The sequence below is a fragment of the Petromyzon marinus genome, chromosome 7, assembly GCF_048934315.1.
Source record: "Petromyzon marinus isolate PM22_M1 ecotype Great Lakes invasive population chromosome 7, UKy_Petmar_22M1.pri1.0, whole genome shotgun sequence".
NCBI lineage: Eukaryota > Metazoa > Chordata > Hyperoartia > Petromyzontiformes > Petromyzontidae > Petromyzon > Petromyzon marinus.
The window spans coordinates 11439585-11457397 of record NC_133673.1 but is presented as its reverse complement, the minus strand read 5'-3'; the positions used below and the strand labels follow the sequence as shown (position 1 = coordinate 11457397).

The window sequence follows — 17813 nt, the reverse complement described above, 5'->3', positions numbered from 1 at the left end:
AAGACATAAAATAAAATAGATTAAATCACGACGTTTCGATTGCAACACAAGCAATTATCATCAGGTGGCAAAACGACAGCAATATTTTTTTTTCAACTTCAAATCTAGATTAAAGTAATATCTTGTGTTACGTGAAGTTATGGGACTTTACGATTTACACATCCGTTGTTAACAGTGTTTGACCCCGTGATAAGAGTAACTGATGTTACCAATGTGCGTTTCAACGAAACCAGAGCATGTGTCGTTCGTGCCAAATTGTACACATGTCCACAGCAAATTTGCCAATCCGCTGCTGGATGAGGTCCTCGCCGATGCATCATGCTCACGCAGCATGGGTTGGTAATTGTGTTGAGCAGAGAGGTTGGCTGGAGCTCAGAAGTAGAGTACAACAATGGATGTTGCCGCACTGCCCCTCTGCTGCCCACCACATAGCCCTCACGGCCAGCCCTCTATGAATGTTGACCATGGCAGTCTCCCACTATCCAAGCTCTAAACCCCTTGCTTGGCTTTCAAAATGTGACGCATTCCGAATGATTGGGTTCACAGGCATACTCCACTTACTGCACTGTAATGCACTAGAATTTCGTTTAGATTTAATTTTTCTCATTATCATGTCAGGTTTGAAATCCCACAGTTCCTCAAACTATATTTAACAATGTTATTCCCATTCATAGTAAAGCCATTCATTCATCTGCTTGGCACAACCCTCATATGACCTGTGATGGCATGGTTATGTCACAAATCTAAGGAGGCATCGAAGCTTGATTTACTTTTCGGTGGCAAGGGTCTTCATCTCTAACTCCGAACACGTATCAATGCTAGACGTTCGGCCAAGTAGAATTCCTGTTGTGATATCTGGGGTGGAGGGCCCAGTTCCTACCTCACTACCGACGTTCATCATCATCTCTGTGGCCTCTCTGTTATAAAAGGGCCAGTGCCCCAAAACGTTACCTATTATATATATTCTTCCTCTTTGGTTCTTTCGGTAAAGTCACGTAGAAATTTGTTTAATTAAATAATAGCATACGATGTTTTCGATTGCAACACAAGCAATCATCATCAGGCACATATGAAAGAGAAAACCCAGCAAACCCAGAAATATAATGTAATACAACACAGAGTATCTTTCATGATGATGATTGCTTGTGTTGATCGAAACGTCGCATGCTATTATTCAATTTATTTTTTCTTTCTACGTGACTTTACCAAAAGAACCAAAGAGTAATTCCTGCAGTCACGAAAGCTCCAAATCAAGTTATATTCTTCCTCTTAAGGCAACTTCATTGAAGAGTGTTCAGTTGTTTGCTTTGTTTTGTGTGCCGTGCCCCCACTGCCAACGCTGTATCGCCAAGTAATGTTTTATTGTGCATTGATTACCCAGCCACTCCACCGATTCACTCCAGCCACTCGTTCACCAGCGGTTCGGCAAACGAATTGGCCACGTTCTGTTTACGTGACAACCCTTACTAATCGGCTGTGTCGGGTGGTGGCTGGTTTTTTTAAATATTTACGCGATCTAAACCCCCAAAAAATTGTTTTACGGAGTTGATTTGAGTTTACTTAAACTGTGGCTGCATCGGCGTTTTTGGTGCGTGCAGGTACTCTGTTTGATTCCCGTTCACGGTCAACATCAGCGACGAATATTCTACCGCTACTTTCCATGGTTTTTTTGTTTCCGTGAACATTCACGCATCGATTCCTCCCAGCCACGTTGAGTATTCGGTCTGCCAGACTGTTTCATCCCCACCCGCACGTTCAACCACCACACAACACTGCAAGGTCACCCCACGCGTTCTGGCACGATACTGGCTTTGAAATTCACCGCCCACGGTCGATGTACCCCCGGCAGTCTGATAATAAATAACCTCGTCCACATCAAGAGGCGTGTGAACTCTGCTCTATTGCCACCACTTTAATAGCACCGTTTGACGATTCGGGCATGTGCTTAGCAACTTGCGTGTTTATATATTGTTTCTTTTGCCGACATTAAGCCCTGAAGAGTGCAGTTGAACTACTGGAAAAGTTACCGTGCTTGCCTCGTCTTAATAAATAATACAAACTAGGTATTAAACCTCAAACCACTACCTTTGCCTATGTAAAATGATCGAATGAGACCGTGTGTTATCATCAAACTCCGTCACAAAGATCCCCAGTTATTTCGTCTGTTTGGTCGGCACCACGCCCGGCCGCCTTTGTCTCCCTTCGCGGCGATGTTTACACATCGCACCAGGTACATTGCACCATTTAAGGTCGAGTATACCTCGGGGAGGCACAGGACCTGTTTAGATATTCGTCGTTGATGTTGACCGTGAACGGGAATCAAACAGAGTACCTGCACGCACCAAAACGCTGATGCAGCCACACAGTTTAAGTAAACTCAAATAAACTCCATGAAACAAGTTTTTTGGTCGGGTTAGATCGCGTAAATATATCAATGTGTCGTTAAACCCGCCACCACCTGACACAGCCAACTGGTAAGTGTTGTCATATAAACAGAACGTGACAATTCGTCACGAGTACAGCACTAGCGTGTAGTGTAGTGTATAGTGTAGTGTATAGTGTAGTGTATAGTAGTGTATAGTGTAGTATACTAGTACAGCACACCGGTGCGTTGGAGAGCCAAGCCACAACATTTACAATATGAGTACGACGTTTCGTCAGTAATTACAACTAGCTTCATCAGGGTTGTCACATAAACAGAACAGAAACGTAAACGGAACATAAACAGGTGGACGTCTCCACAAATCTGGCTGTCGCCTGATGAAGCTAGTTGTAATTACTGGCGAAACGTCGTACTCAGGTTGTAAATGTTGTGGCTTGGCTCTCCAACACACCGGTGTGCTGCACTAGTATACTGCACTATACACTACACTACTATACACTACACTATACACTACACTACTATACGCTACACTATACACTACACTACTATACACTACACTATACACTACACACTACACTATACGCTAGTGCTGTACTAGTGACGAATTGTCACGTTCTGATTATATGACAACACTCACTAGCTGGCTGTGTCGGGTGGTGGCGGGTTTAACGACACATTAATATATTTACGCGATCTAAACCCAAAACAGCTTGTATTATGGATGATATTGGTCGCGAAGGCATACGTGTTAAACTCAAATAAACTCTACTCATTATCCGTTACCCGCCACTTCTCTTTGTCAATCCCAATTATCCCCTTATAAGTGGAGTAAAATAGCGGATAATAATTGATCTGCGATGACGGTCTCACCAACAGGTCACCACGGATAGATTGAGAAACTTTAAATTTCTATTGAACTGCGTTTTGAGTTCAATTTGTTGTCCTTAACCCCCCCCCCCCAGCTACGTACGGTGCGAAAGAAGTTCAACATATTATTGGTTCTTTCTGTAAAGTCACGTAGAAGGGAAACAATAAAAATATAAAACAATAAAATTATCACGACGTTTCGACTGCAACGCAAGCAATCGTCATCAGGTGTGAAAACCACAGCAAGAAAATTTGTGTCACCGCCACTTGTTTCAAATTTTCTTGCTGTGGTTTTCACACCTGATGACGATTGCTTGTGTTGCAGTCGAAACGTCGTGAGAATTGTATTGTTTTATATTTGTATTATTTTATTGTTTCCCTTCTACGTGGTGACTTTACCGAAAGAACCAAGCATATGAATCCCTGCAGTCACGAAAGCTTTAAATCAGAAAGTCCAACATACATACACACACAAGAGGGGGGGGGGAGGGGAGGAGGTTTCTGTTATTCTATTTGACTCAGGATCCGTCTTTATTAACGAAACGAATGGTCCAAATGTGTGTTAAACTATTCAGCATTAACAAGTCAGAACGGGTGGTGTGTGTGGTGGTGTGTGTGTGGTGGTGGTTTTGGCCGCCAGGGGAACAAGAACGCCGTCATTTTTCGATTTAAAGCGTTCGTGACTGCTGGGATTCATCTTCTTGGTGCTTTCGGTAAAGTCACCACGTCGAATGGAAATACAATAAAATAAAAATGAGAATTTTACTTTATTAGTATTGTTTCATTTCCATTCTACGTGACTTTAACGAAAGAACCAAGAAGGGGAATAACACCGTAGTCGCCGTCGTCCATTCATCCCCAGCAAGTTTTACAACAAGGAGAATAAGGAAGTTTCCGTCTCCCGACATTCATCGATTACGTTACTTAAAAAAAACCGTACACACACGCACAGCTTATATAAGACAACAACATCAACAAAACACACTACACGTGAAGGAAGCCCTTCAAGAGACTTGCTTAGGACGAAGACGATGGGACAAAGTGCTGTGAGAGCGAGCCAACTCATCTTAACCCGGGAGCCGCCACTAAACACGATGATGTTTGTGGTTCGTCGCCGATCGCAGCCGCCTTTGTCTTTCTCTCCCCCACAGTGCTGATATAATTACCCAGTCACAAAGAAAGTTAAGCAATTATAAAGCGAGGTTGAGCTAAAGGGGGGTGGGTGGTGGTGGAGGGTTCTAACACCAAGTTTGTTGGTCGTGGCCGTAGAGTCGAACTCTGTGGCCGCTGTCTAAGCAGGAGCTTCTGCGTGAAACTACTACGTAGTTTCGTGTGTACAGACTACAACATTACAACAACAACTAACAAACAACAAACAACAAACAAAATCAAGGCGAGCGGGTTGCCCTGTAGTTACGAACCACCACTTCACTACCGAGGACAACGCCAGTCTTGTCACACAAACTTCAGCAACACGGCATGGCACACCTCATGGCACACACGAGGAATGTACTATGTATAATATAGAACTCACATCGTGCGCTGTAAAACACAAACGCCACTCGATTTAAAGCTTTCGTGACTGCAGGGATTCATATTCTTGGTTCTTTCGGTAAAGTCACGTAGAAGGGAAAAAAATTCTATATTATTTAATATATATATTTTTTCCCTTCTACGTGACTTTACCGAAAGAACCAAGAATATAATAGTTACGTACGCCAACCCTGTGACCACAAAAAAATACACCTCGTTGTGTATAAAAAGATAACCCCCCCACACACACACGTTTGCAGTTTCCCACGAGGCTCCCCCGTCGCACGCAACCCACGATCTTGCAACAACAACAAGTCGCCTCTTTACACTCTCCACTCACCTTCAGCTGAGACTTCGACACCTTTCCACTCTTCTCGGTGTCCAGGGCTGTGAAGGCATGCCACACGGACTTGAGGAGCTCGCTTCTCAAGGCCATGCTTCCAGGAGAGGGGGGGGGTTGTTATTTTTATTTCTCCACTTGCCCCCCCACCCAACTTTCCCCTCTCTACCACGACTTTGGCACGGTTGTGGTGCCTGTGGTGTGGCTGGTTCAGTGGCTGGGCTTGTTTCCTTCACGTTTCTCGCCCTGCCCCTTTACTCACTCACCCACTCACTCACCCACCCACGTGTAATCCGCCTTCACCCTCTCGACGGTACGGACACGCCGCAGCCACCCGTGGCTCGGGCGACTTTGTCACGGGCTGCTTGGAGCCGGTGAAGGGGAGGAGATAGAGCAGGAGGTGGAGCAGGAGGAGCAGCAGGAGGAGGAGCAAGAGGAGGAGGAGCAGGAGGTGGAGCAGGAGGAGGAGGTGCAGGAGCAGGAGGTGGTGGAGCAAGAGGAGGAGCAGGAGGTGGAGCAGGAGCAGGAGGTGGAGGAGCAGGAGGTGGAGCAGGAGCAAGAGGAGGTGGAGCAGGAGGTGGAGCAGGAGCAAGAGGAGGTGGAGCAGAAGGTGAAGCAGGAGGAGGAGCAAGAGGAGGAGGAGGTGCAGGAGCAGGAGGTGGTGGAGCAAGAGGAGGAGCAGGAGGTGGAGGAGCAGGAGGTGGAGCAGGAGCAGGAGGTGGAGGAGCAGGAGGTGGAGCAAGAGCAAGCGGAGGTGGAGCAGGAGCAAGCGGAGGTGGAGCAGGAGGTGAAGCAGGAGGAGGTGGAGCAGAAGGTGAAGCAGGAGGAGGAGCAAGAGGAGGAGGAGGAGCAAGAGGAGGTGGAGCAGGAGGAGGAGGTGGAGCAGGAGGAGGAGGTGGAGCAGGAGGAGGAGGTGGAGCAGGAGGAGGAGGTGGGGCAGGGCTAACTCCGGCTACGCCCACACACACCCCCAAAGCCACTCATTAATTTATTAACGAGTTTATGACATTGCTGGAGCGTGACCTTAAGGGTGCTGGCACGACACAATGTTAAACTTTAAACATATGCTCAACGCTAAAACAAGAATGAACAACGATGCAGTGCTGGATTATCCGAGTAGCAAAAATAGCATGTGCTACACTTTCAAGCTATCAATGCCGGTTCAGTGATTCTGCACTTGCTCTATTACTATAGTACTATACTGCCTTCAACTTTGACGAACGACTGGGTGTTTAAAGTTAGCGATTTGTCGTATTATCTGGCTGTATCGCAAATGAAAAATACAATTACTTTACTGTGCAAGTAAAAAATGAATGTTTTAATATTTTTTAAAAAATGTAGGGCCCCTTTATAACATATCCTACAGGCCCTGCACTAGCTTAATCCGGCAATGCAACGATGGTATTGTCTATCACGCATTCTGCTTACGCTGTATTCCAAAGCTGCATTGGCCATTGCTTAAATATACTATTCTTCGCATATTATTTTTGTTAGTTTGCTAAACACGAACCGGTTTATGATATTCTTCAAAAACTTGCTGAGCTCCCATCATTAATGTAGTATGCTGTCATACGTTTTAAATACATGTCCATGGAAATCACTTGAAATGTTTAAGGTTGCGTTGAGGAAATTCATGTCGACTGCCTGAAAGTTTAATTTTGAATGTCCAAAGAAATCAATAGCAAAGTGGACTAAAAATAGTCTATTTGTCAGTACAGCTAGAATATTTTGTAGCTAAAAAACCCCATAAAATTACACAATCGCCAACCCTAACTTAAGTGGCCGATTTTTTTTACTACTTCACTGCATACCGATATTGAACGCTTTCTAAAAAGTGTAAAATTTTTATGGACATAATTTTAGCATTTTTTTTTTACACATTGGGCCTGCCAAGTAACTGTATAGTAATAGAACCTTCTAAAGCAGTTCGGAATACAGTATTTAAATACTGTACTTATAAACTATTTAATGTCGTTATAATTGCATTTGGGCAGGGCATTAAAAGCTTGTATTTTTATATAACATCCTTTACTTCCGTTTATTATATACCAATGCATTTTTGCATAGTTGGTTTTGAAATTAATCTAGAACTGCACTAATTTGTCGGGGCATGCACCAGCGTACCTTTTTTTTATATATAGAAAACATTTATTTGGTGATGCTGCGTTGGCAGTGATGCACAATAATGTACTAAAAAGGCACATTTGTTAATAACTGCCCTAAGAGAAAAAAAATATATCGGTTACTTTACAGGCAATGAACCTAAGAATATTCTTTATTTAAAAAAATGTTGACAATATGGCATTTAGTCACGTCGAATTCAAAGAGAACAAAAATAAGTTCACAAACTTGCATCAACTGCCAAAGTTGTTGGCAAAAAGTATGGATAGTTACAATGTAATTATCAATGCTTACATTTTATGAGTAATATTCATAGACACATTTGCACACTTGATATTTCATTTTATTGGCAAGGCATTGTACAAAATAAACCCTTAGCAAACAGCATTTTACCAAAAAATGAATAATCATTCAAGGAAAAAATGCAAATTCGGGATATTCACAGTGACACTCGAGTCTGTGACATGGCTAAATACACTAATTCTATACTGGTATCGACTACCATTTGGTAAAATTAGCATTTTTTCCTGGCAAAACCAAGCATTTCTCAACGAAAAATGATGGCAAATGTTGTCCTTTAAGCTTTTTCATCCGCACAGCGATTTAGTCTGAAAACTACCCACAAAAAGGATATTTATAGCAAATATAACCCCATGAGCTGCATAACGATAGCTGCTGAAGCAGCCTAATTCTTGTGCTAACGCCATCTTCAGGTCATGTAGGTAAAATACATGTTGTCACCCTGAGGTTCTTTTAAATGTATTAAACAAGTCCATGAACAAAGCTATATGGTAACATGTTGTGAAAACTTTAAGTCATCGCGACATGGGAATAATAGAGCATCCGTCACTTTATTATAGACATTTCGTATGTAGCAGCCACACCAATCGCACGAGTGATTGGGAAGTACCAGTGTTCATTTGCACTGCTTTAAAATCCCATTTTACACAATTTTTAAAAACCACATCTTATATATGCACCGATATTCCAGATGTCCAAATAACTTCCTTCTTCCCGTGGAACTAGAATATTGCAGACCAGTCTTAACTTTCGTGCAATTCACAGCCAACAACAGATTTCTTCTGTATTCTTTTTTGAAGCTGGTACAACCGCTGTCCACCATCTGGCTCATGGCTTCTCATAACACTTCTAGTGAAATTAATTCTGCAGGCATAGGCATTTCATCACTTCCCGTGCAGTCCTCAGGACTGGGAATCTTCAAGCTAAAAAAGAGAAAAGTGTAAAAATTAACAAGACAATTACATTAATGTGGCTGTGGACTCGATTTAGCGTTCACATTAATATATACATGCTTCATTTGCTAAAATTTGAAAGATCGGTAGGTGCAGGATGTATCATCTTTAGGCACCTGAACGGCAATCTGTGTGCCATTAGTTGTTGCAACAAGGCGGACGGAAGGCGAGCCATCTCTGATGACAATCTTGTCCACATTGTTGGAGTTCATGCTGGTTATCGATGGGTCTAACAATCCTTCTGTCACAATTGTTACCTACAATAGAAAAAAAAACACGTCTTCATTGTGCTCTCATTTTTAACCTTCATCACAAACATTAACAAAACATTTCTATATTGATATTTGGCATTATGTGCATAAACTGTACATTTTAACAAGTATGTTATAATGGTAACAAATAACTTTTTTGTTACTTAAAAAAATATACGTTTAAGTATACTAAACATGGCTTGCCATGTAAGAATATAACGTAATATTTGTAAATTGACTGTTGTATTGTTGCTTTGCTATATTCCGCACACGGATCTCATTGATGTTACCTCCTAGCTGTAACAAAACTCTCATACAACATCAGTCTGCCATTACCTGTTGCGACTCGGAACCCTCGGAGACCATGGTGACAGCATCCGTCATGCTAGGGCTGTGTGATGGCATAGTGATAGTGGTCCCATCCTGCGTTACCATTGCAATAGCAGTTCCCAAGGCCTGTAGGTCAGCCTGTGAAAGGTTCACCTGCAAGGAAGGATGTACACAAATACTCAAAACTTAAGGTGGTACTACAACAGTAGTATTACATTGCCAAAAAGTGTATTCCTTTTTAAGTGTTTGTGTTTATTGAAAGCCCTCTTACTAAACTTCCATACAACATGCCAAAGACTACCCTTGCATTTTATATAATCACCAGGAACCCACACGTCCTTGGGACATGACTGTCCGTCTGTCCCTCCCAGCCAGCCTTTTTTTTTCATTTAGAGCCCCATCTCTCTCGACCTTTCTCTTGCCTTCTCTGTACTTTGTATCCCAAATTATCTTGATGTATTGCTTTGTCTGTTTCTATCCGTTTCTCTATTCCCGTCCCCTCATCTACCTCTTACTCCCTCTATATTCCTCTCCTCCCGCCATTGTATCTCACCCACTTCCCTGCCCCCTCTCCCTGTTCATCTCTCACCGATCATCCTCACTTTACCGATTCCCACCTCTCCCTTTCCTGTCTCAACCAATCTTGCCTCTCCACCTAATCCTCCCACCCATTGCTTGTCACTTTCCCTGACTCTCTTCTTTCCGTTTTGCTCTCTCTTTCCTCTCCGTTTTAAGCAATTTCACTCTCTCCCTGCCGTTCTCCTCTCTGTTCCTCTCCATCTCGTCCTCTCTTCTCTATCTCCCTCACCTATCTCCTCTATTTCATTTACATGAGATACACATCCGGGATGAAGGGTAGATGGATGCAGGCATGACGTCAGCAACCATGAACCGCGGCTCAGTGGTGTGGGATGCGGTGACATCATCCTGCAGATGTGCGTGATGATATCACTACTGCAAATGAGCACAAGTCAGTCAGCCAGCCAGGCAACCATGAATCCAGCGAGAAACAGTATAACATATATGATTGCAAGGCTTTCCAAAACTTCAGTCCTTGCGACCCATGGAAGTACATATCAAAATACAAATAATACATTACATGCTGCACACGTCTGCTGATTGCTAACCTTGACGTAGTTAACGCTAATTTAAACAGTTTAAATTCGAATCAGCACATGATAATACATTTCCAGTAGTGTACATCATGTTACAACAATTTACATGTTAATGCAGATGACACTTAAAGCAGGAAAGGGCTGACCGTGATGGGTATTGAAGCTTGCAATTTGGGAAACGCTGGTATATACCAAAGGTGAGCAATAATATAAAAGCACCATATTGGCAGTGTACAATTACAGACCTGCTGTGTTCCATCTTGTGTAATGAGTGCCACTTGTGGGGTGAGGCCGTCGTGCGTCACCACAGCAACTTGGGCAGTGATCCCATCCTCCCCTTCCACACCGGTCAAGTAAGCAATTCTCTGCCGTTTGCTCGGAACATCCCCACCTAGTGCACGCAGCAAGCACCACAGGTCGGCCTCATCAATAACCTTCACCCATTAGCAAGCACATTATGAAGAATTACATTTTCCATGTGTAGGCTGGATTTTTATGTTTGCTGATCAAGGAAACACGTTTCTTGAAATAGACCTGGGACACATTTTCACAAAAATGTTGTCTTTAACGAATCAGGAGATAGATGGGGCCACTGCTGTGAAAAGTTACCTAACAATGTTTCCTGACACGTTTACTTGTATGTGCTCGGATTTAGACAATTGCACACACATTCACAACATAAATATATTTCTTTAAACTTTTGGCTAAAAAGGTCAGCATTACATCAGACACATGAGTTAAGTATACAAATGTTGTACTGTACTTCAATGACCACTCATTTGTGCTCCCTCACCAAACTGCACTGACCAGACCAGGGTGAAGCATAGTCAACCCTCAATGCACGTGGAGTTGGGAGGCACTGTTTCAGCGATGGATTCACAAAACGGCTGTGCATGTCCTTTAAATCCACAAGGGCAAATTTAGTTAAACATTAACACTTGCCCTGTTGCTGCTCATAGCGTGCCCGCTCGCTCTCCTCCGTAGCTTCCATGTCACCGTGTGCGGAGCGCTTGTGTGTGGCCAGAGTGGACGGCTGCCGATACGTCTTGCTGCAGTTGCTACAGCTGTAGGGCTTGACTGGTGTGTGCACGACCTGGTGCTTATAGAGACTCGAGTACTCGGTGAAGCGCTTGCCACAGCCCGGCACCGTGCACACATAGGGTTTCTCGCCTGCGGATATCACAAATGACTCAATTACGTTTCGCTGTACTCACTATCAGGGCATAGTTACACAACAGCGTAGGTATGTTATCAAAATTTGTTGAAAGTGCACACAACACAACCTTGCCTGTGTGAATGCGGACGTGGTTTTTGTAGTTAGTGGCACTGGAGAAGCCCCTGCCACAACCTGGCTCTGGGCAGAGGTATGGCCGCTCTCCTGTGTGTGTTCGAATGTGAACCTTGCGGATATTCGATGTTGTGAAGGATCTCCCACAGCCTTCAAATGGACATTTAAATGGCTTTTCACCTACAGAAAAAAGCGATTTTACTTGACACGTGTTGGAATATCAGTCACAATGAAATATTTCACCAATGTGACTTTTAAATAAACTTTTTCAAACAATTATTAACATACCTGTGTGAGTACGGATATGCTTCTGAAGATCCCCCGAGGTTTTAAATCCTTTCCGACACGTCTCGTCTGGACACAGGTAGGGCTTCTCTCCCGTGTGTGTTCGCAAGTGGCTTTTTAAACCATACCCTGCAAAGTTTTCAAACAAGCGCTCCATAACCCTCGTTGTAAAACTCCAGTTTGCTATGCCAAAAGCGGTTTAAGAACGTTAATCTTTAGACGGTACCTGTCGAGAAGGCCTTCCCACAGCATGGCTGGTTGCAACGATATGGTCGATCGCCAGTGTGAGCTCTCTCATGTACCTGCCAATGACAAGAATAAATATTTACAATAAGTTGTTTTTAACATTTCTATTATTTTGTTTCTCTTTTGAGGCGTATATTATTAGAAAATTGCAAATGCAAAACTTCAGCACATTAATCACAGCTTTGAGAACACAAGTTAAATACAAGATTTTCATCATGCCAATTAAAGGGATAAAAAGCATATTCTCCCTGGACCTTCAAATGGTGTGCAGTCGTGTAGAGCCTTCCACAACCTTCGTAACGGCAGTGGAATGCTTTTTCACCCGATGGCTGTCCTGAACTGCTGGCTCTGTTCATACTCTGGCAAAAGTGTTGAAAAAAATCTATAGTTAACAATACAGTCAGGTGATGGCCACACATTCATGTATGCTTCTTACACACGACCAAGTTCGTTTTGTTTCACCTCCATAAACTGTGTGCAGACAAAATAGCTACATAAGGATTTATTTAAAGAAACCCAATTACCTTTTTGATTTTGATGTCTGACATCAAGCCCTCTGAACTATTACCATCATTCTCCCCTGTTACCTGAAGCATACAGAAAGAGGATTGTGATGAAATAACCAATTTAATGAGCAGCACAACACAGGAGAGTGGGATACAGTACAGTATGCAATGCTGAAATTACCATTCACAATTATTCAATTGCACACACTGTGAACAATAAGAGTTGGGAAACTTAGGACTCCAGGCAAATACTTTCACTTTATGGCCCTGCCTCACATGACCACACTGGGAAACAATGAACTAGCTTGGCAAGTTTGACAAACCAAGATGCGGTTTCAAGTCAAGTTCAGTGTTATGAAAGTATATAATGTAAAAAACAAATTACATCATCTATATATATTTAAAAAACTGAAATAGGAATAAACATAAATCAATACCCGGCAAAGAATATCAGTGACATCGATTGTTAAGCGATAATTGTTTTACTGCAGATATTGAAATGGCACGTTAGAAGACTCACAACAGAAGCGTACTGCTCAAGAACGCTAATGGCCTCGACGTCTGTTGTGTCAGGTCCCTCCGCATCCTCGGATCCCTCGACCCGGATAGCCCCATCAGGGCCTGCGTGGTGGATGTACGCCGTGGTCCCATCCTCCAACTGCACGGCCTGTACCAGGTTTTGGTCGTAGCCCTCTGCATGTGAAAACAACACAAGTTTTAGCACGGGCCTAAAAACATGATGGCATGTTTGTGTTCATCAATACCGCATATAACATTTCACATGTTTAACATAGGTTAGAGACCTTTGACTGTGTAGTAGATGAATGCTGTTGTTCCATCTTCCAGCTGCACGGCCTGCCCATCTTCAAACCGCATGCTTTCTGAAATTATAACAATTCAAACACCTTTTCTGGTTTTATGGGAAAATAATACACATCAAGAATCTCTACATTGTGCATGCATTAAACCAATGTATGCCAACTTTTGTGTTACACATCTCTTACAGAAGTACCTTCATTTCCTTGGGACATGTCCCCAGAGCTCACTGGGAAGTTGTCAGTGGCATCAATTTCTTGGTTAGACTGGGCTATGAGCAAGCCTGCCAGAACACAATATCAGGTGTATGGCAGTAGAACATAAACAAATTGGCAGGTAACTAATGCAAGCCTTGTAGCATCAGTAGGCAAATTCGTTTACTTTTCATATGCTCACTGAGCCAAAATAGGCATTGCACAGAACCAACATCAAGTGTGGAAAATATAAATTTAATCTGCCATAAATCCACTGCGGACTTTCATTTTGAAACACTTTGAACAAACAAAAAAGCTCTCGAGCATTCATCAATTGTCATGTGTAAATTGGTGTTCATATTTGTAATTTTCATAAAATATTTATTCAAGTATACTTTACCTATCACTTCCTGGTCACTTGTTGCAATATCCGTGGCACTCAATCGCTTGTGCCCATCACTCGCGTCTTGTAGTGTGCCGCTGGGATCCATTGTGCCAGGTTGTATTCGCTGTTACCACAATGTGGCATGAACAACAAATCACGATTACACTGGTGGCTGCACAGATTTAACAAAACATTGTACCAAATGCTCATGGCTTTGCATGCGTATGATGACTATGTACTAGTTTACTTTAATTACTTCTGAGCTTGTGACCTTTGTTTTGTACTTTGTTACAGATTTGCATTAATATACAACGGTTTTAGTTCAGCTAGCTTTCAAAAAATTACCATTAACACAGGGTGATCCATACAGTATAGACATGGTACTGCTTTGACCCAATTACTTAATTCTCTAAAAGCGACTTAATATTGTGAAAGTAATGGCTCCATATCTAACAGATGAATGTTAAACGATTCAAAATGTGTACCGATATTGGTCGAAGCCATATCATAAACTGCTTTATAATTGCTCATTATTTTAGTGGGGTGTCCATAAATGTATGTCTATAAATGTATCACATGGGACTTGATGACGTTTCTAAAACGGCAATTAACTATAGTTTCACTTGAAACAAAGCAATGTGCGGAGTCACTTCGGTTCATTTTGCTTACACAATACTTTATTTAAAAAAAATTGTGACATGGAGTATACCTTTTACCTAGACAAGATGTAACAATGCGATGTGCAGAAGTCACATCGTAAACAATTACAATAAAAACATACCATGCCTACAAAACATTCTTAAAGTCTGCAGACTATTTGTGGGCGCCTGATCTTATCAGATGTCAGAAGCTAAGTAGATTTAAAACCTGGACAATTAATTATTGAATGCTCCAACACCATGAAATGTTACTGTTGCAGGCTACCAGCAGCAGAGGGCAGTGCAATAAAAATGTAAGCTCCAACGGTGGATTGATAAATTGAACGCGTAGGCTTTCGGAACCAATATCATCCATTATATATAGAGGGGGGGAGGGGTTGGGTGAGATCACATGATTATAAATGTGTCGTCAAACCCGCCACCACTCAACACGGACAATTAGTAAGGTTTGTCAAGTGAAACAGAGCATGCCAATTTGTTACTAGTACAGCAACACCGGTGTGTTGGAGAGAAAATCCACAATTATAATCTTGAGTACGACGTTTCGCCAGTAATTACAACTAGCATCATCAGGCGGACAGCAAAAGGAACCCATATGAAGGGATTGATCAGTTTAACAACTAGGCTTTCGCGACCAATATCATCCATAATGCAGGTTTTTTTGGGGTTAGATCGCGTAAATGTCTTAAACCCGCCACCACTCGACATCCAATTAGTAACGTGTGTCACGTAAACGAAACGTACCCCCATTGTAAATGTTGTGGATTTACTCTCCAACACACCGGTGTGCTGTACTAGCAACGAATTGGCATGTTCTGATTCACTTGACAAACCTCACTAATTGTCCGTGTCGGGTGGCCGAGGGTTTAACGACACATTCATCTTTGTGATCTATCCCCACCCCCCAAAAAAAGGACCATTATGGAGTGTCTTGATCAAGGGGTGATAATTATTCTCCAACGTCTTACGATCGGCTTCGTCACTCACATTGACCGAAGTGATGAAGTATGTTCAAAACGACCCCTGTGACCTACGTGGCATTGGGGGGGGGGGAGACCCCCCCTCCCTCTCATTCAGCAGCTAATTGCCTAACGGGTGTACATTTACAATGTGTGAGAGTTGCCGTGGTCGTGTAAGAACACGATCGATGGTCGAATGAAAGACACGCATTGACAAGAGTCACAATGCAACACCCGCAGCAAATGCTGTGTGGTTTGCCGGGCAGTCGCAACAGAGCAAGCGGCCTAGACGGTGCAATCATCAATCCTCCACGTAGTCCAACGCAGCATAAATGTGCGCCTTGCCTTGTTGTTCGTTACACTGCAACTGTACGAAACGAGGGCGTAAACAACGCGGAAACAATTACATTTGCACCTCGCAAAGATATAAATATATATTTTTTAAACCCCACACTATAGCCACACATGACACAAGCCCAAACTAGGCCTAGCCTAAACCCAACGCGCTCTCAGCCGCTTTGAGGGCAAAGCAATTAAGCCAATTTAAGAAAAATAAAACCTACCGCACCAACACCCCCCCCCCCACAGCAAGCGGCACCTTCATCGCATATTTAATTTAAAACAATAAACAACCAGCGACAAGTCTCCTAATGCGGACAAGCCCACGAGAGACGTCAACTGGGCCGAGCGAGCGAGCGAGCGGCCTCTCTCTGCCCGTGTGTTTGTGTTTGTGTGTCCAGCGTGTTGTTAGCTGCCCTCTGCGCTCGTTAGTTCTCTCGCCAACGATATACAAGACGACGATCTGTTTCGTTTCGTTTGCTCGCCTCCCAACCACCAGCACCACCCTCACGCTTCTCCCCGTACAGCAGCAGCAGCCGCCGCCGCAGAGTAAGAAACCAGCGCGGCTTTGCGGGCCCCACGCCACTTGCCGGGGCCACCCCGCTCGGTGCCCCATAACCGCGGCCGGGCTAAGAGGGCCAGGCGAGGGCCACGCTGGCGGGCGAGGGTCGTGGTGGTGGTGGTGGTCGTGGTGGTGATGGGAGACCCCACGAAGCTCGCACGCTCGTCTACGTGCGGCGCGGTGCGAGCGGGCGCGAGAGTTTTTTGTTTTCTACCAACAATTCCGTCTCTCTTACCGCCATGCACCAGGGCAGGAAGCAGCGAGGAGGAGCCGGGCGAACCCTGGGGCCGCGCTGTGCCGCGTGGGGCGGGGACCGCGGGGGGAGAGGAGGGAGGAGGAGGGGGGCACGGGGAGGGAGGAGGAGGGCACGGGGAGGGAGGAGGAGAGTACTGGGTGGGAGGGAGGGATGAGGAGGGAGAAGGGCACGGGGAGAGGAGGAGGGAGGAGGAGGGCACGGGGAGGGAGGAGGAGGAGGGAGGAGGAGGAGGGCACGGGGAGGGAGGAGGAGAGTACTGGGTGGGAGGGAGGGATGAGGAGGAGGGCACGGGGAGAGGAGGAGGAGGAGGGAGGGAGGAGGAGGGCATGGGGAGGGAGGAGGAGGGCACGGGGAGGGAGGAGGAGGGCACGGGGAGGGATGAGGAGGGCACGAGGAGGAAGGGAGGAGGAGGGCACGGAGAGGGAGGAGAGTACGGGGAGGGAGAAGGGCACGGGGAGAGGGGGGAGAGTACTGGGTGGGAGGGAGGGAGGGATGAGGAGGGAGAAGGGCACGGGGAGGGAGGGAGGAGGGCACGGGGAGAGGGAGGAGAGTACGGGGAGGGAGGGATGAGGACACGGGGAGGGAGAAGGGCACGAGGAGGGAGGGAGGAGGGCACGGGGAGAGGGAGAAGGGCACGGAGAGAGGGAGAAGGGCACGGGGAGAGGGAGAAGGGCACGGGGAGGGAGGAGGGCACGGGGAGGGAGAAGGGCACGAGGAGGGAGGGAGGAGGGCACGGGGAGAGGGAGAAGGGCACGGGGAGAGGGAGAAGGGCACGGGGAGAGGGAGAAGGGCACGGGGAGGGAGGGAGGAGGAGGGAGGGAGGAGGGCACGCGGCTCCCGCGCCAGCCACCCCACAGAGAGCGGCACACCCACACGCCCCCGCTGCTGTTGTCACGGTGCAAGTTCCGAGGCAATGTGGACAACGTGGGTTTACTTTTCTCTTCATCATCACGCGCCCTGCTCGTCTGCTCCTCGTCTCACCCCCACCACGCCTCCTCATCATCATTTACATTATTTTGCTCATATAAATTTCCGCATGATAGGCCACTTTATTAAGCTTTCATTTGTGGCCGGGTCGCTTCTGAACAATAAGCTAATACCTCAGTGCGCTTTACCTGGTAAGAA

At 44.9% G+C, this 17813-nt stretch overlaps 2 protein-coding genes across 9 annotated transcripts in view; both read right to left on the bottom strand.

The window, feature by feature from the left end:
• The window catches only part of LOC116939975 (switch-associated protein 70-like), a 29179-nt gene extending 23745 nt beyond the window's left edge, over window positions 1–5434 (bottom strand). Inside the window, exon 1 of the mRNA XM_032949105.2 lies at window positions 5124–5434. Within this exon, the coding sequence (XP_032804996.2) occupies window positions 5124–5219 (96 nt within the window). The 5' untranslated portion in view covers window positions 5220–5434. The remainder of the gene's footprint in view (window positions 1–5123) is intronic.
• A 2131-nt stretch (window positions 5435–7565) lies between these two features.
• Window positions 7566–16791, bottom strand: LOC116939974 (zinc finger protein 76-like). 8 transcript variants are annotated; one of them, XM_076065380.1, is made up of 15 exons: window positions 16668–16791; window positions 13929–14037; window positions 13531–13617; window positions 13322–13399; window positions 13039–13211; window positions 12537–12599; window positions 12267–12371; window positions 11993–12068; window positions 11770–11895; window positions 11477–11661; window positions 11136–11358; window positions 10439–10584; window positions 9085–9231; window positions 8614–8754; window positions 7566–8467 (listed from the first exon to the last, which is right to left on the bottom strand). In XM_076065380.1, the coding sequence occupies exons 1-15, from the start codon at window positions 16671–16673 to the stop codon at window positions 8447–8449; spliced, it is 1686 nt and encodes a 561-aa protein (XP_075921495.1). In that variant the 5' UTR covers window positions 16674–16791; the 3' UTR covers window positions 7566–8446. The 8 variants fall into 8 exon arrangements, with proteins under 8 accessions (XP_075921495.1, XP_075921498.1, XP_075921497.1 ...); XM_076065383.1 differs by lacking the exon at window positions 16668–16791 and adding an exon at window positions 16396–16640; XM_076065382.1 differs by lacking the exon at window positions 16668–16791 and adding an exon at window positions 16461–16640.
• Between the last annotated feature and the right edge of the window lie 1022 nt (window positions 16792–17813).

Excerpts from the sequence above, each read along its gene's own strand:
- LOC116939974 (XM_076065380.1), bottom strand. Across the intron at positions 13,212-13,321 it reads CATCTACTACACAGTCAAAG|AGGGCTACGACCAAAACCTG; the intron begins GTCTCTAACCTA and ends TTTCACATGCAG. Across the intron at positions 12,600-13,038 it reads TTGAGCAGTACGCTTCTGTT|GTAACAGGGGAGAATGATGG; the intron begins GTGAGTCTTCTA and ends TGTATGCTTCAG.